At 44.4% G+C, this 22219-nt stretch overlaps 1 protein-coding gene and 1 long non-coding RNA gene across 3 annotated transcripts in view; one reads left to right on the top strand and one right to left on the bottom strand.

Annotated features, from left to right (window-relative positions):
• LOC149971375 (uncharacterized) overlaps window positions 1-22219 on the bottom strand; it is a 318492-nt gene that overhangs the window by 155753 nt on the left and 140520 nt on the right. The gene's annotated exons all lie outside the window — the stretch shown is intronic.
• The window catches only part of LOC110506388 (docking protein 4), a 61866-nt gene that overhangs the window by 20539 nt on the left and 19108 nt on the right, over window positions 1-22219 (top strand). Inside the window, exons 1-2 of one of the 2 annotated variants that reach the window (XM_090222137.1) lie at window positions 3279-3407; window positions 7900-8202. In XM_090222137.1, the coding sequence (XP_090078263.1) occupies window positions 8137-8202 (66 nt within the window). In that variant the 5' untranslated portion in view covers window positions 3279-3407; window positions 7900-8136. Of the gene's footprint in view, window positions 1-3278; window positions 3408-7899; window positions 8203-22219 lie in introns of those variants that run through there. The other variant, XM_021585975.3, reaches the window with a different exon arrangement.

The raw sequence follows: 22219 nt of genomic DNA, 5'->3' as shown, positions 1-22219 counted from the left end.
GCTGATTCAGATCGACCATCGTTTCTCTTAGAATAGCAGGGCTAACGGTCCCAGGACAATGTCCAGACCAGCCATTCGATGTCAAGTCTCTGTCATATCCTCTGTGTCAATCATTTCCGCCAGCCCTGTATCAACACACTGATCCATTCCTTTTCTGCTACCATCTTTAAAGAGTTTACGGTGTGTGTGTCAGACTCAAAGACGGAAAAGAAGAATGAAATGAGCTCTGAAATTTGGTGTGGCATTTTGTTAGCCATTATTGTAACGTCACTGTATACTATCACCCCAAGGAGCACCTTATCTTCCTCTTCATCTTCCCCATCTTTGTTCTCTCTGTCCTTTTCCTGCCCACATCCTCCCCTGACCTCAGCCCTTCTTCACAGCAGTCTGTCTGTCCTCATTAAGCGAGGGGAGAGATGGAGGGAGTAGACATAGGGAAGGAGTGTTCCCTGGGCCTTTTCCCAGCTCTCTTCCCAGGGGGTCTGTTTTTGGTGTCAAATAATAATTGGTGTGTGTTTATTTGTGTGTGTGTGTGTTTGTGCGTGTGTGCGCGTGTGCGTGTGCGTGTGTGCGTGTGTGGAGAAGGAGTAGTACTGGTAGTCTGAAAAAACTGCACAGAGTCTGAAGAAAGCTCATGAGATACAGAGATGTTGTCAGGTTGAAAGAGTTTCTCTTGTGAGACTTTAGTGACGTAGTTGTCTGGGGTGTTCATTTGACTCCATTAATGATATCAAGATGGCGGAGCCTGATGAGCCCTTAATCACTGGCTCTTACTGGAGCAACAACAGTAACTCACTAACCTTCACAAGTGGAAGTTACCATTTACAACCCTCCTCCTGAGTTCTCTCTCTCTCTCTCTCGCTCTCTCTCTCTCTCTCTCTCTCTCTCTCTCTCTCTCTCTCTTCTTTTCTTCCATCTTTTCTCCCTCATGTAATGGAACAGTCATTGGTATTTTTACTGGTTGATCCTCCCTCTTGGCTGGCACCCCCTCTGCCATCTTGTTTACCATCTGCTTGTTGCCCCCTGTGGGGTAGACAGCCGTCTGCTTCGGGGGGAGGGGGGGGGGGGGCTGTCACATGATGCCCTCAGATTGCGGAGGGTGACGATGACTCATTATTATAAGGGTCCCATTTATAGAATAGACTGAGTGACATAGAGGTAAAAACAGAGACATGGTGTATAATCAATGGTGAAAGGAGAGAGATGGGTGACATTGACATGTGGGTGACAGAGGAAGTCAGAACGAGAGGGAACACGAATCTCTTGTATCTTTTCGTCACCCCCTAGATGGATGCTGTCTTCTCCATCACAGAGCAAATCTGAGCAAATCTGTCAAACTCACAGAGCTGAAGTTATTAACCCTATGAAGACGTGTTCACACACACACACACACACACACACATAGCATTACACTGTAGTCGATCTGCTCTCTGTCCTTCCCCTCCCCACCTGATCGATGGCTAGAATGCTCCATTCTTTTCACCTCACTAACCTCTCCAAAGGAATGGAAGTGAAGTGGCTCATGAAATTGACCTGACACAATCAACCACTTTTTCTGTCTCACTCTCTTTTTTTGTTCTCGTTTCCTCCCTCCCTGTCTCCCTCCCTCCGTGTCGCTCCCAGAGAGAAGATGACATATCTGGATCTGTCTTGCGCCTAATGTAGCATGATCTAATTCAGCTCAGATGGACACACCTGGCATTAGATTAACCTGCCCTGGGCACACCTGGTGCTCTGGGGATTTGATTAGGCTGTGATGGGCACAGCTGAGAGAGAGGACACGGGGATTGGATTCACCAGACAACTGGTACACATTGCAGGGAGAGCTGCTGTGCTGCTCTGCAGAGCTCATCTGTTAACTCATATACACACGGATGCATGTGCGCACACAGACATGTACACATGGAGGCACGCACGCACGGAGGCACACACACACACAGAAGGTCTGTCTGTTGGAGTACAGATGCTGAGGCGTCTGTTTGTAACTACAACCAATGTCGTGATGATAGTGTAGTCCCTCCCCTTTCCACATTCGCTTACATTCTGTGTCCTGCTACTAACTCCCTCTATTCCTCTCGACTCCGGTTAACCAAGGCTCTCTAACACAATCTGCCTCTTAGCCTCAAGCTATCTCAGGCAGTATCACAATAAACATGCCCTCGCTCATAAGACTCAAACTGACACAGGCCTCTTTGCCTAGACACATTTAGCCTCCAGTAAACACAAACTTTCTGCATTCTCTCCTCCTCCTTCCAGCTAATCAGCTCTCCTGTGTTCTCTGCCCTGCCTAAGACTTCTGAATATAGATGTCTGATATGTACAACATCTATTACTTTACTGTAGACTCCAGTGAGTGGCTTGTATAATATCCTACCAGTGTGTGACCTGTTTTAAACGGTTGTCTGTGATTGGTTCAGTACTGTGTGCTGATAGGCTCACTGATATGTGTTTAACCAGAGAGGAAGAGGCGAAGCGAGAGGAGTAACTGGGCACCTAGCGAGGAGTATTTGTATGGAGGTCAACGAGTGTCACGGTCGTCATATGGCGGAGACCAAGGTGCAGCGTGAAATTAATACATAACTCTTTAATTAAAGAGAGAACACTGAACAAACTATACAAAACGAACCGTGAAGCTAATATGACTAGTGCAGACAGGCAACTAAACATAGAATAACAACCCACAAAATAACCTAGGAATATGGCTAACGATAAACAGCTGCCTCTGATTGAGAACCAATCTAGGCAACCATAGACATATAAACACCTAGACTAGAAAAACCCCTAGACATACAAAACCCCCTAGACAATACAAAAACGAAACAAACCACCCTTGTCACACCCTGACCTAACCAAATAATAAAGATAAAAAAGATAAGGTCAGGGCGTGACAACGAGAGTTGAATTTGGTTAACAAAAAAATGAATAGCTTATTTGCTACATGTTTGCTTATTTGATCGAATGGAAGTTTTGTAATGCTTAGGTTTTTACGAGTGTACGAAGTAGGACACGTGACAACTTTGAGAAAAAAACACTTTATATCGAAGTTGAGCCTGTTGTTCACTGCCGTCTCATTGGCTGGAATGGTCCCACCTGCCTCCTCCCGACTGCCTTGCATTTTTGAAGACATTTATTTTCATTGTTAGAGCAGCCACTTGAGTATCTAGTATATATATATATATATATATATATATATATATATATATATATATATATATGGATCATCTGTGGTTTAACACACATCCCTGCCTCTAGCTACCACCCCTCCCTCATCTCAACAGGTCAGGAGGTCCATGTAGCTGCTGGCTCTGTGTGTGTGGTTCAATCCATCTTCCAGCAACAGGTGCCGAGTGGACTCAGTATCGAACTCTGACATCGACAATACAACGCAGAGAGGAGAGAGGGAGCAGGTAGGGCCAGTCATCAGGCGAGAAGCGAAGAGAGGAAAGTGCATTTCAAGACATCCATAGAGTAGACTTGGCCTCAATGTTCCCTTAAAGCTGCACACGGGCGCGCAGCTCCCCCGGGACTGCCTTGCAGAATAAATTTCAGCCTGCACAAAGAAGCATGAGATTGAACTCCACTCAACTTTCTAGTTTTCCCCTTTAGTTAACACTATCAACGTTTCCCTTTACTGTGTGAATTGTGCTCGAATCAATGCAATATTAGCTACTGTCAATGCAACAACCTGAAGCTAAACAAAGTATGCAAGAGATTTTCTGTTAGGCAGAGCACATTGGAGTAGGATTCTATTGCATTTACAGGCATGACTCCGGCCCATACTGAGCTGGACTGTGTTTACAGCGTGAGGGGTTGCGAGTCGATGCGCTTGTTTTGAGATCAAAGCGAGAGCTGTGCACCTGTGCACATTTGTTCATATTCTTTGCTAAGTAAAGAGCTTTTTTTTATGTCTTAAAGGGGCAGTGTTGTATTTTGAGACAGGCTTTGATAAGCTAAGTAGCCAATAGGCAGAGGGTAGCATAATTTGTCTGATTCTCTATTATAATGGTGTGGGAAAAATAATGATATTTATTTTGTGAAGTGGTTTCTTGCATCAAACAACAGAACATTTTCAGTCACCTCCTTGTCTGAAGGAGCAACAGGTTCATTTCAATCCCTTTTTTTTTCAAGGAATGTCGGCATTTTCTCCATAGTTTTTTTTATGGTAGGTCTACATTAGGATCAAATAGCGACGGTAGCGTACTTGGCCACTGGTATAACTGTAACTTAAAGTGGGTACAAACGCAGTGTTCACAGTAAACGCGCCAGAAGTTGCACAGAATTTTCACAACGTTCAAGTCTGCGCTCATCAGGCCTCATCTCGTTTTTTTTCAAAGATTACAATATGGGGAAAAAAACTATCTAGTAAAATAACATTCACAGATGAGTCACAGTAGGCTGTGCATGACTGATGTGTACAAGTATTCAGTTGGCAACTGACTTCTGATATGATTTGCCCCTTTTTAAATGACTTAATGATTGTGAATGAGATATGAGATCAAGCTCACAGACACGGTTCCCTATTGTTATTCCGAGCATGGCATATCTCTGCTCTCTCTGTCAGGGAGCTTTACATTGTCTCCTCTCTTCTCCCATAGCGCAGACAGGCCTTTTGGGAAAACACAGTTAGGTTCCCATGGTTACAGTGGATGTACTGAAAAGTTTTTTTTTTAACCCTCTGAATTTTGCTTATTTTCCATAGTAACATTCTCCTTCTTAATTTGTGCTCCTGGCACATTGTGCTTCATAGTCATTTGTATGCAGTGCAACTCCAGCTTCCTCCCTAAATGTGTGGCTGAGAGGAGCTGATGGGCTTTAAGAAGAGGTTTAGCAGCCAGCTGTGTGATATAACTTGTTCTCTAAAAAAGTTGAGAACAGACAACCCCCGAAAGGCCCTCCTCAAAGCAGCCTGTTATCAAGTCGCTCTGTTCCCAGAGACAGGCCTGTCTGCAGCCTTTTGTCTCAACCTACACTTACAGCCAGAACAGGTGTTCCTGCCTCGCCTTCATTTCAACACTGCTACCCCCGCCGTCTCACCTCACGTCCTTCTTTAACAAGCTGTTTGTTCCTCGTTCGCTGGGAGAGGAGCGAAGTGGGATTCGCTAATCTCTGAATTCATTATCCGCCTATTACCATCCCCGGCACCTGGGTCCCGACAGGCACTCCTGTGTTCCCTCCATCCTAAGCACACATTTATAAAGTAGCGACTGACTATACTGTCTGTCTGTTTCTAAAATCCCACTCCCAGCTCTGTGCTGTCCTAGTGCCTATGCTCCGTTGTGTAAAACAAGCGGAGTACAATGGAATGGTGTCCTGTTTTTCGAAAGATGACACATGGCGTGATAAGGCTTTGTTTCTGTAGGGACAATGTGTTCTCCCCACATGTTAATGCTAATGTGTTGCTCAGTGATACATCACCCGCGGGCCGTTTACTATCCGTCTCAGGGGGGGGGGGGGAAGCTGCTGATGTGTATCGATCGTGAACACACACAAAAAAAAGAGGTAAATCAGCACATCTCCATGGTTATGGGGAGGTGGAGAGGGCGTAGAGGAGGGAGTCTGGAACGGGGCCCTGGCGTTTCGCTGTAGAGGCTAGCACAGAATCAATCGGTGCAGGATCAGAATCAATGGCATCGATGGCAATTTTTAGATTGGGTTTTGACAAGCTGATCCTCCATTCTGGGCACTCTTGCACTCTATTGCTCTTCCTCACACACCAGCCCACCTCTGGCTGCAAACAACAATCCCTGTTCTCCAGGTTATTCACTGCTGACCATGGACGTTGTTTGTAATAGGTGACTACATCTGTCATACTGCATGTGTAATGTGTAGAGTTGTGCTATCCCCCACGGAATCTTCAATCCCCTCCATACGTACACTATTGAAGCTCTGCTTAACTAAGCATGGCCCTGAGAGTGATTTTATCTCACCGGGGTGCACATTTGTCTCATCTGAATAGCTTTCATGGGATTTAATCGCTTTCCAATTGTGCTCCAAGATATAATGGCACATCAAGTGTGTCTCAAGCACTCCCACTATGCTAACATTAAGCCAATCCCATCCACATAAGGATCCTCTCCTCAGTCGACATATATTCTTGTTCCCAGCGATGGGCCTTTGCCAGTTACCACTTTCTTAGAATGTTGTTATAGCACTGGCAAGCTAGGCTACCCGCCATGGTGACACCAGCAGTCCCAGAGGGTCACAGTGGAGCCAGTCTGCAGATGTTTAGCTCTATATCTTGTGTGTGTGTGTGTGTGTTAGCCCCCTCCCCAGTGTGTGTGAGCCACCTCTCTAAACCAACAGTGCTGTGAGCGATTAGCCTGGCTCTGTCCTGGTTAATGAGGTCCTTGTTAAAGTTGGATGTCTCTGTTCCACCGTAGTCGGGGAGACTTAGCGCCAGTTCCTCAGGGAGAAGATGAACCCCACTGAGTTCTGCCCCAGCGAGCAGAATAGTGATGTGTGGGTTAACTTATAACCCGCAGTCCCCGCAGTTATATCCTCAGGGCGGGCGGGTTCAGGATCGTTAAATATTGTGTGGATGAAGGGTGGGTTGAATAAAGAAAACAGTACCTTCAAAATCCATTCTATTATTGTGCAGTTTATAGTTTATAGGTCTATAGGTCACATTGAGGTTTTTCTTTCATTATTTTAGGCTGTCTGGCATTAGTGCTTAAGCCACAGGATCTAACTGTACAAGCGCCAAATAGCCTACACGCCAATCTCCAAATGTATTTGGGAAACAGCAGAAGAAGCTCAAGTCGATCCACAGAGACAAAAAGGACAATGTCCGAGTTTTAATTCAGTAGAGAAAAGCTGCGAAAGGGACAGTTGAAAATGAAGAGAAGGGAGGGCCAGAAAAGGTATGTTTGGGAAAGATTTGGTGGAGTGGTAAAAGAGGATGATAGCAGTTATGCTACGTTATGTGTGGTGATTGTGAGGCGCTATACAGTCACAAGACAGGGACTTCAAATAGGCCGATGGCACATCAAGGGAACTGTAGCCCACTGTTCAGATGGGTTAAATGGAAACTGAAGTCTGGACACTGACTGTAGGTCTATAACCTCTCACATATTAGCAATTGCGGGTGGGTGCGGGTGAACAAACAGCGTACCCGCGCACCATTAGAGCAGAACACTGACGATGGCATCATGTGGTCACAGGAAACACTCTGCCTGCCTGCCTGTCTGTCTCACTCTGCAATGCCCCCAAGGGAGTTTGTGCTGTGTGTGTGGGTCTGTCTCTGTGTCTGTGTGTGTCCCTGTGTGCATGCTTAAATTTAATCTGTGTGTGCGTGTGCATGTGTGCGTTTTGAATGTCTGAGTATGGGGCAATGATACCATCAGAACTACCGTCCTCACCTCATCCCCTCACTGTAGAGCTCTGCATAACATATGGCTATCCTCAATACTGGGTCAAACAGATCTGGCTCATTTACGCAAGAAGTCTCCATGATGTGTCTCCAACATTCTTTTGATTTCAGTTGTTATTGAAGTAGCTTTAGGATTTTTCAGAAAAGCATTAGAAACAATGATGAAGTAATAAAGTCTACGTTTGGTTTACAGCTGTCTGGCTGAACTTAAAATGAGTTTCTCCTCATTACTCTGTTTTCTTCCTGCTTGACTGGGAAGGATGGTCTCCAGAAGACGCTCTGTTTCCAAGCCCGTTCTAACGGTAGTTCCAGTAGCTCCGAGACAGAGGCGGTGCTGTACACTATACATAATGATGTGTCACAGAAGCCATGCTACCTACTTGCCCTCAATAATGGTGTCTGCCAAAGCAATGAATAATGGAGGATAATGTTCCGTGTGTCTGCATGCCACTACCATTCTCTCCTGCCACTTTAATGAATAATAGATCCCCTGTTTCTTCTCCTCTCTCTCTCCTTCTCTCTTTCTTTAGGGACTGCAAGGAAGGGACGAGGGGACAACGAGCTGCATTAGAGGAGTGAGGGCAGTCTGAGGGCAACAGGATCTGAAAAGGAAGACTTGGCTGATATAGAGGAGGGAGAAGGTAACCCCAGGACTTAAGAAGGGGGGGGGAGGGGGAGGAGGGGGGTTAGGTGCAGCGCTGGACTGCAGGACTGAAGGACTGGATGCTAGCCTCCGTAGGCCCCAGCAGGTCCCAGCTCCCACAGAGATGGCCTCCAACTTCAACGACATCGTCAAGCAGGGATACGTCCGCATGCGCAGCAGGAAACTGGGGGTGAGTGGAGCCCCAAACTGAACTGGGGGTCTTTTGGGAGTCTCCGTCCTTAGCGAGGGATGTGTGTGTGTGTGTGTGTGTGTGTGTGTGTGTGTGTGTGTGTGTGTGTGTGTGTGTGTGTGTGTGTGTGCTTCTGCATGTCTTTTAACTGTCTGTATCTCATGAAAGAGAAAAGGAAGTATGGACGATAACGGCCTGTTTTGTGCTCCGTAGTGTAGTGACAGTTTGTTGGTTGATGTATTCATTGATTTTCTCTTCACCTCTGCTTCAAGCCATGAATATGAACATGAAGTATACATATCAGTATGGTAATGCATATGAGTCAGTGCTGAATGACGTACATCTGGTTGTTGGAATTAGTATTTTGGGGATGAGTCAGATGAATTATGTCAATGAACACAAATGAAATGTTTTAATTATACACTTATGAATATTAGTCAGTATGGCACAGACTGCCTGATTTACATTTGACATTTTAGCCTCCCGTATTTCTAGTCATCATAACGACTACGGAGCACAATTTATCTGCTTTAGTTGTATTGATTCTCCTCGAAACTGTAGAGGATTTTCATTCAGAGAAAATTCTCCTTTAAACGGCTCGTTTTTGGTGTCCCTCATTTCGAAGTATTGTTTTGTCTGTGTTGGCGTGAAGCCAGACTGAGGTGTGTCCTCACACTGAGGTCAAGCCCAGGCGTTATCAGAAGGAGACTGATAGCACGGAGGCGGAGTGATCGTGACACGTCGTGTGTCAGTGGAATAATGAACTGGCTTCAACCTGTTCTGTGAGAAAACGCCTTTATCAGACGAGGAAGGTAAACTGTCTGGTGAGAACACAGCCTGGTAAAAGAAGGGTTAGATTTGTATGGCAGGGCTGTTCTCTGTGTGATCCTCTCATGGTTTTCTTCGTTTTCCCCATAGAACCATTTATGGTTCCAGGTAGAACCTTTTAGTGGCGAAAGGGTTCACTTGGAACCAAAAATAGTATTAGGCAAGTAGTTTGTGCATTAGTGGTTTAATCCTGCGGTCGTGTTTCTGTGCTCAGGGGTAAAGATACAGGCTTTAGTGTCAGTGTGGTGTGGCAGTCCTCTGTAATGCACAGACTCAGTTACAGACACTGTAGCTCTAAGGAGAGATTACCCATGTCTGTATCTCTCTACCTACCCAGAGGAGACAGTGGACTACACACACACACACACACACACACACACACACACACACACACACACTGGTTTCTCTCTCAGCTGGTTTTGGCCCAGTATCTCTTATTGTGGTGGACATACATGTTGATTTATGACTTGGAGCCTTGTTGGATAGTCCCGAAGAGACCATCAGGCTAACCCCTCTCTTCTATCCCCTAACCATACCTACTGTTCTACCACCTCTTCCACCCAACCTCATACCTTCCTGCAGTGCTTTCTATCTCTGTGTCATGGCATGACGTCTCTTCTCTTCTCTGGCTGTAATTATTACAGGAGGCCTTGGGTTTCTGACCCGAGAAGAACACCACCACAGTAGTTTAGGCTTGTCTCTCTCTATGTCCTCCTCTACTCCATTTCTATCTCCTTCTTGCCTCTGTGGTGGAGTCACTAGGAAGTGTGCACTCAGCATGATTGGGGTTACCGCGGTGACGCATAGCTCCCCGGGGAAGCCAAGCAGTGGATTACCTGAGTTTGGTTTACACCCTCCTCTCTCATGTTCTCTCTCTCTGTTCACTTTCTCTGTCTGTCTGTCTGTCTATGTCGGTCTCTCTCTGTCGGTCTCTCTCTGTCGGTCTCTCTCTCTGTCGTTCTCTCTCTCTGTCGTTCTCTCTCTCTGTCGGTCTCTCTCTCTGTCGGTCTCTCTCTCTGTCGGTCTCTCTCTCTGTCGGTCTCTCTCTGTCGGTCTCTCTCTGTCGGTCTCTCTCTCTCTCTCTCTCTCTCTCTCGGAGTGCATGCTGGGAGTGAGTCGTCAAGCAGGAGTGATTGTGAGAACGAATGGAATTTATTTTCACTCTAATGGGTTTTGGTATGTACATATATATATATTGATTAGTTTAGTTGTTTTAAGGGTATATTGTTTAACTATCACTAAGCACGTATAGGGGTGGTGGGATCTTTGAGGTTGGTTTTTCGCGAGGGCACAACCAGCGGGTGGGGCTGGTTGTAATGGCCACTCGCGGAAGTGTAGAGTTTGAAAAACTTAGTCGGAGGCATGGAGTAAAAATTCCTGCTGCGGCTGGGTGTTCAGTGGAAGAATGTAGCTTGGCTGTGGGTGCTATCATTGGGTATGATAGCATCAAATCAGCCTCAAGGATGAATAGCGCTGTAGTGATATTCTTAGATTCAATTGAAAAGGTGAATAAGATAGTTGAGAGGGGTGTTGTGTTGCGGGAGACAAAGACGCCGGTATTTCCGCTTATGAATCCGGCGAAGAAAGTTATGCTTTCTAACGTGCCACCATTTGTTAGAGATGAAGTGTTAGAGCGAGAGTTATCTCGCCATGGTCAAATCGTATCTACAATAAAGAAGGTTCTTTTTGGATGCAAATCTCCGTTGTTGAAACATGTCGTGTCTCATAGGAGACAAGTGCATATGATTTTAAAAAAGGAAGGAGATGAACTGAATTTAGCGTTTAGTTTTAAGATTGATGGATTTGATTATGTCTTCTATGCATCTACTGAATCAATGAAATGTTTTGGATGTGGAAGAGAGGGGCATTTGGTGCATAATTGTCCCGAGAATGAACGCGCTGAGCCTGGTAGTAGCTTTAGTGCGGGTGCAACTAACGTACCACAGCGAAGGGATGAAAATACTACAGGTGTAGGGGAAGAGAGAAGGTGGGCAGATGTGGTTGGAAAAGTAGGAGAGGAAGGCATTGTGGATACGGGGGCAATTGTGGTAGATCAGAACAAAGAGGGAGGGGAAACACTAGGTGAGATTGCGTCTGCCGTCGCTGAGGTGGTGCTGGAAAATGAAATTGGAGGTCAAGAGGAGATTGAAATAACGGAAAAGGAAGCGGATGTTTTCAAAATACCGAGGAGTAAAAGGAAGAATTTAAGGGTGGTGAAGGGTCTAATTCTAAGAGAAAGGTAGAGATGGATAAATCAGGTGAAGATGAACAGGTTGTAGAGATGGGGTTTTCTTCTGGGGAGGATAGCGAGAGTGAGTCATCTGACGCGTCACAACAATATAGTGAGATAGATGGGGTGGAAGGGAGGTATGGGATCGAGAAGATACGTCAATTTCTGAAGTTGACAAAAGGGAAGAAATATATGCAGGATTACAATGTAACTGATTTTTTCCCTGAACGTGAATTGTTTATTGAATCAGCAAAGTTTCTGATGTCAAAAATTACAGGGGGAGGTTTGAAAAGCCCTGAAATTGCTAGACTCAAGAAAGTGGTCACAAGAGTAATAAGTGATGCAAATTCTAAAGAAAATGAAAGAGTTCAGTGGTGTGTAGTCATAAAAACTCAAAAAGTGGGGGTGTGGTCATCTTGTTCTCAAAAGGGTTTTTGCCTTTGTCATATGAGGTTGAAGAGGTAGTTGAGGGGAGGTTATTAAAAGTTAGAGCAAGGTATGAAAACATCAATATGTGTCTGATAAATGTATATGCCCCAGTGGTGACAGTTGAGAGGGTATGTTTTTTAGAGACATTATCAAATACCATTGAGAAATGTAACAAAGAAGATTATTTGTTTATTGCTGGGGATTTTAACTGCACAGTTAGTGATTTAGATAGAAATCACCAAGAACCTCATATAGACTCAATGACGTTTTTAAAACGCCTTATTGTAACAAATGAACTGTGTGATATTTGGCGGAGTCAACATGGAGGAACAAGGCAGTACACCTGGGCGCATGTGAGAGAGAACATCATCTCTATGGCCAGGTTAGATAGGTTTTATGTTTTTGAGCATCAATCTCAGGTCTGTAAATCAAGTGTGATAACTTCAGTGGGATTTTCTGATCATTGTTTAATAACAGAGGTGGTGTTCATTAACGATGTAAAACCTAAAAGCGCATACTGGCATTTTAATATAACTTTATTGAGTGATGCTCACTTCAGGAATTGTTTCAGTTTTTTTTGGGAGAGGTGGAGGTCTCAAAAGGCCAGTTTTGTATCCCTTCAACAATGGTGGGATATAGGGAAAATCCAGATTCAACAATTTTGTAATCAATACACGAGGAATGTCACCAAGGATATCACCAGATCAATGAAAGCCCTAGAGATTGAAATAGTGGAACTCATGACGTTGGTTGAGACCACAGGAGATCGAGGCCATACTCAGGCCCTCAAGAGGAGAAAAGCTGCATTGGCAGATCTGCTGGGTATCAGAGCACAGGGGGCACTGGTGAGAAGTACATTTCAGGGCATATCTGAAATGGATGCCTCATCCAAATTTTTCTTTGGTTTAGAGAAAAAGAATGGACAAAGAAAAATTATTCATTGTCTCAAATCAGCTGTTGGACAAGAGCTCACTAGCCCTAGTGAAATTAGAAAGAGGGCAGTAGAGTTCTATGCTGAGCTCTACAAGTGTGAGTACAAAGAGGACAAAACAGTGACACAGCAGTTCTTTGATGGGCTCCCAAAGGTGCCTGCAGAAGCTCAGGTTGAGCTTGAGCAACCATTGTCTTTGCAGGATTTATACACTGCATTAAAAGGCATGGAAATGGAAGGGCACCAGGCATTGATGGGCTTCCCGTTGACTTTTTTAAGTCTTTTTGGGCTATGTTGGGAGAGGATTGGTTAGAAGTAGCTAATGATAGTTTAACCGGAGGGTTACTACCAATAAGCTGCAGAAGGGCTGTCCTCACCCTACTGCCTAAAAAGGGTGACCTGAGGGAGGTGAAGAACTGGAGTCCGGTGGCTTTATTGTGTACTGATTATAAAATATTGTCAAAGGCTTTGTCCAACAGGCTGAGGGAGGTGATGGGGCAAATCATACATACGGATCAGTCCTACTGTGTTCCTGGCAGGCAGATAGGGGATAACATTTCTTTGATTCGTGATTTTTTGGACGTCTCTAGGGCTATTGGGTTGGGTGCTGGTCTAATTTCAATTGATCAGGAAAAGGCATTTGACCGAGTTGAACATCAATATTTATGGCACACGTTTGAGGCGTTTGGGTTCAGCTCTGGTTTTATTGCCATGATAAAGGTGATATATGGTGACATTGAAAGTGTATTGAAAGTTAACGGTGGTTTGAGTGCTCCTTTTAAAGTGTGTAGTGGTATTAGCCAAGGATGTTCTATGTCTGGGATGTTATATGCTATCGCTATAGAGCCACTACTAAATAGCATTAGAAGTCGCATTGCAGGGGTGTGCCTTTCAGAGGATATTCCTCCTATTCGTCTTTCAGCCTATGCTGATGATGTAGTTGTACTAGTGAAAAATCAAGCGGAGGTGGATAGTTTGAGTCTAATGGTTGATCGTTTTAGGGGAATATCCTCTGCAAAGGTAAATTGGGAAAAGAGTTGTGCTTTACAGATTGGAGAATGGTCTGGAGGGATCATGGCTTTGCCAGGGGGGCTAGAATGGTGTAAGGGAGGTTTTAAGTATATTGGAGTGTACCTAGGAGATGAGGGGACTATGGAAAAAAATTGGAGTGGGGTGGTTGAAATGGTGGAAGGGAGGATGAGGAGATGGCGTTGGTTACTATCTCGTATGTCATATAGGGGGCGCACTATTATAGTTAACAATGTGATTGCCTCTGCACTGTGGCATCGGTTGTCAGTTTTAGAACCACCATCTGGCCTTCTGGCTAAGATACAGGCAATTATTGTGGATTTCTTTTGGGATAAATATCACTGGGTTCCACAAAGTGTTTTGTATTTGTCAAAAGAGGAGGGGGGACAAGGTATTGTACATCTTGCTAGTAGGGCTGCTGCTTTCCGGTTTCAGTTTATTCAAAGGTTGCTTTATGGACCGGAAAATGTGGTGTGGAGAAGGGTGGCAGGTCTTATATTACAGCGGGTTGGAGGATTAGGTTTAAAGAAGGCTTTATTTCTGGTTGATAGTAGCCAGATTTCTAGGGAGGGAGTACCTCCGTTTTACAGAGGCCTTCTCAGAGTGTGGAGCGTAATGAAGGTGTCCAGAAGAACTTCAGCGGAGTCAGTGCATTGGCTGTTGGAGGAACCTCTGGTGTATGGGGTAAGACTGGATTGTACAACTGCAGCTGTTCCACATTTCTCCAAGATTCTGGTGAAGGGGAAAATCATCACCTTAAGACAGTTAATGGCCATGGCTGGGCCCGCCTTAATGGATGGAAGACGGGTGGCAGAACATTTGGGGATGAGGTCGGAAAGGATTGTCGGACAAATGCTGGGGAGCTGTAGGAAGGCTCTGTCAGCGGAAGAATGGGGTATGCTTAGTAGCCACAAGAAGAAGGTGCAAGATGAAGACGTCTCATTTCCAAAACTAGGGATTACACCAAATATCCCAGAGTCAGAAAGAAAGGCGTTATTGCTGGATTTGAGAGGGTTGGAGGAGGTGGGTTTGGATGAGGTGAATGGGAAGGAATTGTATAGGGGGTGTGTCAAGGTGTTGAATAAAGATAAATTGAAAAATAGAAAAGATACTCCATGGAGGGTAAAATTGGGCATTGATGACAAGGTAAAGCCAGCATGGAGAGCACTGTACAAACCACCGTTACAAAAGGGTACTGGTGATATGCAATGGAGGGTTTTACATGGCATCATTGCAGTTAATGCTTTTGTATCTGTTATTAACTCAGATGTTAGAGATGGATGTCCTTTTTGTAATATAAGAGAAACCATTTTTCACTGTTTTATGGAGTGTGAGAGGATAAAACCTCTATTGGAAATGCTGGAATCTTTGTTTAAAGCTGTAGGGGAGTTTTTCAATAACACTGTTTTTATTTTGGGGTTTCAATATAGTAAACAACAGAAAAGAAAATGTCAAATGTTAAATTTTATTTTGGGACAAGCTAAGATGTCCATTTTTCTGAGTAGGAAACATAAGATAGAAACGGGATATGGGCAGGATGTAAGATGTGTTTTTAAAGGTTTAGTGAAAGCAAGAATAAAAGTAGATTTTGAGTTCTTTTCAGCTGTAAAAGATCTCCTATTATTTGAGGAGAAGTGGGCCTACGAAGGAGCGCTTTGTTTTGTAGAGGAGGGGAAATTATTTTTTGCTGCTGAAATAAGTTGAATGTATATGTTATGTATTTATTTTTGTTTAGGAATTACATTTGTTATTTCATTTCTGAAAAGGCAGTGTGTCATTTTTTATGTTAACACTTGAGTAAAAAATAAAGGTTTTATAAAAACTCAAATTCTCTCTCTCTCTCTCTCTCTCTCTCTCTCTCTCTCTCTCTGTCTGTCTCTCTTTGTCTGTCTGTCTCTCTCTGTCTCTCTCTGTCTGTCTCTCACTGTCTGTCTCTCACTGTCTCTCTCTCAATTCAATTTCAATTCAATTTTAGGGCTTTATTGGAATGGGAAGGATATGTTAACATTGCCAATGCAAGTGAAGTAGATAATAAACAAAAGTGAAATAAACAATAAAAATTAACAGTAAACATTACACTCACAGAAGTTCCAAAATAATAAAGACATTTCAAATGTCATATTATGTCTATGTACAGTGTTGTAACGCTCTGAAAATAGTTAAAGTACAAAACGGAAAGTAAATAAACATACAGCGCCTTGCAAAAGTGTTCATCCCCCTTGGTGTTTTTCCTATTTTGTTGTATTACAACCTGTAATTTACATTTGATTTTTATTTGGGTTCCATGTAATGGACATATACAAAATAGTCCAAATTGGTGAAGTGAAATGAAAAAAAATAAACCAACATAAAAGTGGTGCGTTCATATGTATTCCCCCCCTTTGCTAGGAAGCCCCTAAATAAGATCTGGTGCAACCAATTACCTTCAGAAGTCACACAATTAGTTTGATTGCACACAGGTGGACTTTATTTAAGTGTCACTTGATCTGTCACATGATCTCAGTATATATACACCGGTTCTGAAAGGCCCCAGAGTCTGCAACACCACTAATCAAGGGGCACCACCAAGCAAGCACCATGAAGACCAAGGAGCTCTCCAAACAGGTCAGGGACAAAGTTGTGGAGAAGTACAGTTCAGGGTTGGGTTATAAAAGAATATCGGAAACTTTGAACATCCCACAGAGCGCCATTAAATCCATTATTAAAAAATGGAAATAATATGGCACCACAACAAACCTGCCAAGAGAGGGCCGCCCACCAAAATTCACGGACCAGGCAAGGAGGGCGTTAATCAGAGAGGCATCAAAGAGACCGAAGATAACCCTGAAGGAGCTGCAAAACTCCACAGAGCTGGGTTTTACGGAAGAGTGGCCAGAAAAAGCTATTGCTTAAAGAAAAACATAAGCAAACACGTTTGGTGTTCGCCAAATGGCATGTGGGAGACTCCCCAAACATATGGAAGAAGGTACTCTGGTCAGATGAGACTAAAATGTAGCTTTTTGGCCATCAAGGCAAATGCTATGTCTGGCGCAAACCCAACACCTCTCATCACCCCGAGAACACCATCTCTACAGTGAAGCATGGTGATGGCAGCATCATGCTGTGGGGATGTTTTTCATCAGCAGGGACTGGGAAACTGGTTAGAATTGAAGGAATGATGGAGGGTGCTAAATACAGGGGTTATTCTTGAGGGAAACCTGTTTCAGTCTTTAAGAGATTTGAGACTCTGGACGGAGGTTCACCTTCCAGCAGGACAATAACCCTAAGCATACTGCTAAAGCAACACTCCAGTGGTTTAAGGGGAAACATTTAAATGTCTTGGAATAGCCTAGTCAAAGCCCACACCTCAATCTAATTGAGAATCTGTGGTATGACTAAAATATTGCTGTACACTAGCAGAACCTATCCAACTTGAAGGAGCTGGAGCAGTTTTGCCTTGAAGAATGTGCAAAAATCCCAGTGGCTACATGTGCCAAGCTTATAGACACATACCCCAAGAGAGGGGGGGGGGGGGGGGGGGGGGTGAATAGCTCAAGTTTTCATTTTTTTGTCTTATTTTTTGTTTGTTTCACAAGAAAATATTTTGCACCATTAAAAATGGTAGCCATGTTGTGTAAATCAAATCATACAAACCCCCCCCCCAAATTATTTTTATTCCAGGTTGTAAGGCAATAAAATGCCAAGCGGGGTGAATATTTTCGCAAGCCACTGTACATACTGTACGGATTGTATTTGCAATGCTGTTTGTTCTTCACTGGTTGCCATTTTCTTGTGGCAACAGGTCATAAATCTTGTTGCTGTGATGGCACCCAGTAGATATTGGAGTTTATCAAAATTGAGTTTTCAAATTCTTTGTGGATCTGTGTAATCCAAGGAAAATATGCGTCTCTAATATGGTCAAACATTTGGCAGGAGGTTAGGAAGTGCAGCTCAGTTTCCACCTAATTTTTTGTGGGCAGTGTGCACATAGGCAGACCTGGCTTTCAAGAGAAGACAGGCTATGACGGCCTTTCTCAATAGCAAGGCTATGCTCACTGAGTCTGTACATAGTCAAAGCTTTCCTTCAGTTTGGGTCAGTCACAGTGGTAAGGTATTCTTCCGCTGTGTACTCTCTGTTTAGGGCCAAATAGCATTCTAGTTTGCTCAGTTTTTTTGTTGTTAATTCTTTCCAATGTGTCGAGTAATTATCTTTTTGTTTTCTCATGATTTGGCTGGGTCTAATTGTGTTGCTGTCCTGCGGCTCTGTGGGGTCTGTTTGTGTTTGTCAACAGAGCCCCAGGACCAGCTTGCTTAGGGGAATCTTCTTCAGGTTAATTTCTCTGTAGGTGATGGCTTTGTTATGGAAGGTTTGGGAATCACTTCCTGGTTGTAGAATTTAATGTTTTTTTTCTGGATTTCGATAGTTAGCGGGTATCGGATATTTTTGCATGCAGTCTCAATTTGCTGTTTGTCCCATTTAGTCAATTCTTGCATGATGAGCGGACCCCAGACCTCACAACCATAAAGGGCAATGGGTTCTATAACTGATTCAAGTATTTTTAACCAGATCCTAATTGGTATGTAGAATTTTATGTTCCTTTTGATGGAATAGAAAGCCCTTCTTGCCTTGTCTCAGCTCGTTCACAGCTTTGTGGAAGTTACCTGTGGCACTGATGTTTAGGCTGAGGTGCGAATAGTTTTTTGTGTGCTCTAGGGCAACGGTGTCTAGATGGAATTTGTATTTGTGGTCCGGAAATTTGTATTTGTGGTCCTTTTTTGGAACACCTTTATTTTTGTCTTACTGAGATTTACTGTCAGGGCCCAGTTCTTTCTGTCTGTCTCTCTTTCGCTGTCTCTCTCCTTCGCTGTCTCTCTCTCTCGCTGTCTCTCTCTCGCTGTCTTTCTCTGGAATCTTGTCACGGCGTGATTTTTCACGCCTTATTTTCTCCTCCTTCATTTCTGCCTCTTATTTCTCTTATTTTCCTTCTTTTTAGCCATTCATCCTCTCCCTGTGTTTTCTTCTCCTCCTCGCTGCATCTCCTTGCAGTGAGCACACAAAGTGAAATCAGAGGCCTTCACTCTGTCATTGTTTAAGTCGATTTCCCCCCCAGGTGTTCTGTATAATGAATTTGTGCGGAATAACAACACAATGCCATAAACTCCCGCATATGTGGCACAATTGCTATTTACAGCCGTGTTCCTGCTTATCCTCGAGTTCTGCTATGTAAATGTGTGAGTCCGCATTAGCAGTTGAAACCAAGCCTGTGTTCTGTTAGAAGTTTTAACGCTAGCTTCAATGGACAGCCGCCCAACTGGCCATGTCTCTCTGACACCACAGCTAGCCTGATTTTAAAGACTTCTAAAGACTATGGTCCAGTTGGTGTTCTGGCTTTCATCTCTGAAACAATTCCCTGATATTGTAGTTGGAGTTTAAATTTTATAAAGCCCTGTGGTTTTTGGGGATAACATTCCGCTGTGTTTGCTGAATGTTCTTCTGTGTGTCAGTGAGAGGAGGGCATGGTAAAGGGCTGTGATTGACAGCTGATGGTCCCAGAGGAGCGCTGGACCTGGGTGTGATAGTATAGCACCCAGAAGCTGTCTGATAGCTATCTGCTGCAGCCTAGGCCAGCATCCCAGAGTCGCCTCTTCACTGTTGACGTTGAGACTGGTGCTTTGCGGGTACTATTTAATGAAGCTGCAGGTTGAGGACTTGTGAGGAGTCTGTTTCTCAAACTAGACACTCTAATGTATTTGTCCTCTTGCTCAGTTATGCACCGGGGCCTCCCACTCCTTTTTCTATTCTGGTTAGAGGCCAGTTTGTGCTGTTCTGTGAAGGGAGTAGTACACAGTGTTGTACCAGATCTTCAGTTTCTTGGCAATTTCTCGCATGGAATAGCCTTAATTTCTCAGAACAAGAATAGACTGACGAGTTTCAGAAGAAAGTCTTTGTTTCTGGCCATTTTGAGCCTGTAATCGAACCCACAAATGCTGATGCTCCAGATACTCAACTAGTCTAAAGAAGTCCATTTTTATTGCTTCTTTAATCAGAACAATAGTTTTCAGCTGTGCTAACATAATTGCAACAGGGTTTTCTAATGATCAAGTAACCTTTTTAAAATGATAATATTGGATGAGTTAACACAATGTGACATTGGAACACAGGAGTGATGGTTGCTGATGATGGGCCTCTGTACACCTATGTAGATATTCCTTAAAAAATCTGCCGTTTTTTTCCCTGTCAAATGTGTACCCAGTCAGTCACCTTCCTCTCCTGCCAAAACCCTGCCAGTCTACTGCCACGCTGGCCTAGTAAGGCTGGACAGCTGGCCTCACCATCTCGGTCTCTCCTCCATAGCCTATAAGAGCTGTTCCAGACCACTGCTCTTCTTTGCTCTGTCCTCAACCCTCCTCTCTCCTTCCCCCCTATCCGCTATTCCTCCTCCCCTCCAGCTCTCACTTTCACTCTCCCCAGAAGACCCTTGACTTCCCCAGTCATCTGGGCAGGCTAATTAACTCTCTCTCTTTCTCCCTCATCTCCTCACTATACCTTTCCCTTTCAGCCTCTCCCTCCTGCTGTGTGTCAGTTAAATTGCAGCAGTCCAATCAGACTAATAACAGGCTGTTTAGCATTCTGCTTCCGTTGGCGCTGTACTAGCTGGCTTCTCCTCGCCTCTTCTAGGCTCGGTGGAGGAACGGCCCTAATTGCTTCGCAGCCATCCCACTTGACTGTGTCCTGTTTTATAAGCAGGCCGGGAGGAACATCATGAGACACTTTACTGGTGAATCAACAGACGAGCCAAGGTTGATCAGGGAGGATGGAGAAGGTCTGAGGAGATCTGGTTTAGGTAAACACAATGTCAGCGAGGACGTGTTAAATCTTTAATCCCACCTGAAGAGAGAGAGGGCTGATTTGAACTGATTGACTGACTCCGACTCACTCAGACTGGGCAGAACCTTCTGGAATAACAGCTCGGTATCTTTGTCCTGATCTCTCCTGGTTTTGACCTACCACCGTTTGTCTAGTCTAGGAATGTCAGTATGATCCTGTGACTTTCCACTGTATAAACAGAGCCGACTGTATGATGCGTAGATTGCCTCTAGCTAGATATTACACTGACACACGACGGATCTGTGGTTTTGTTTCCTCACCACTTGTATCTGGCAGCGGTTGGGGAAAATTGCAAGCGAAACCTCCGAACGTTGTTTTCTCAAGTTCAGGCAATCCTAATGGCGTTAGGTCAAACTACTGTTTTGATGGGAGGGAGAATGATGTTGAAAATAACAAGCATCAGAAATCAAATGGCTCACTTTGAGAATCAAGCAGACTCCCTTCACCTCACAATCCCCCTGCCTCTCTGAGCCCGTTCCCACAGCTGCAGTGACAGATCTATCTCTCTCGTCTATCTCTCTCCTCTATTCCCGTCTCTCTCCTTTTTCATCCCCCGTTCTTATTTCTCTACCTGAGCCAGCCCCCCTGAGGAGCCAGTCATGGTGAGCTTCCAATGGGATCAGCTTAGAACGTTTGGATGCTGATTTATGTTTCCCATTCAGATTTCTAAGTGAATTTAGGGGAATTCGTTTTGAATAAGATGGTGCCAATCATTCCCATTAATTTTCTATTCAGACCTGCACATTTCTCATATTCTGAACCACACAGTGTGTGTGTGTGTGTGTGTGTGTGTGTGTGTGTGTGTGTGTGTGTGTGGTATAATAAGCTGGACATCAGCCTGGTGTCAACCTGTTACCGTTATTAGCCGGTTAATCCTGGGATCAGGCCGGGGTGGGGCTCGTCCCAATTGGGCTGCTGTGACAGGCAGGATCTCCTGGGAGCTAGGGGGGATTAATGTAGGCTAACTGCCTCTGGCCCCTTCTGGGGCAGTCGGGAGCCAGAGATGAGGAGGAGAACCAGGGTGGAGCCAATTAGACTGAGGAGGGCAATCTGAGTGGATTAGCAGAACGACTGTACAGGGAAGATGCATTAGTGGTGCAGGATGTAGTTCACGTGTGTGGGTATGTGGGTAATGTATTTACACACTACGCTGTATCTGGATTGTTGTGTTCCTGTCTGTGTGTCTAAAGAAGAACTCAGATATCACTCTCTGAAAGGGTTCTTAAAGGGGTGTAATGGCTGCGATATAGATCATTGATAACCCTTATGAATGCTGAGCCCACTCTCGGTAAGTGTGTGACTTGACTTTTCACATTCTCTTATCGGTCCCACTGGGGAGATCGATAGTTCCTTACTCATGCCCTACTAATGCAAGGTTCTCTCGCTCTCACTCACTCACTCACTCACTCACTCACTCACTCACTCACTCACTCACTCACTCACACCTCCCGGCCTGTTTACAGGGGATTAGCTCCACCTCAGGGGAGAGAGCCATGCAAGCATGTCTACCTGCCTGGAATATCAATGGTAACCTATAAAATACTTCCTTTTCACTGTTAAGAAATGGCATGGGAGCAGGGACATTTTGAATACAATGGGAGACCATCTGCACAAATCTCATTGTTACAGGCACCTTTGCTTTCAACAGATAAAGGAGAGGACTAAAGGTCTTTCTCTCGCTCTTTCTTTGTCTGTCTTTCTG

This window comes from Oncorhynchus mykiss, chromosome 26 (assembly GCF_057628025.1).
Source record: "Oncorhynchus mykiss isolate SJ-2025 chromosome 26, ASM5762802v1, whole genome shotgun sequence".
Lineage (NCBI taxonomy): Eukaryota > Metazoa > Chordata > Actinopteri > Salmoniformes > Salmonidae > Oncorhynchus > Oncorhynchus mykiss.
The sequence above is the reverse complement of the archived record's forward strand: the minus strand, read 5'-3'. Positions and strand labels throughout refer to the sequence as shown.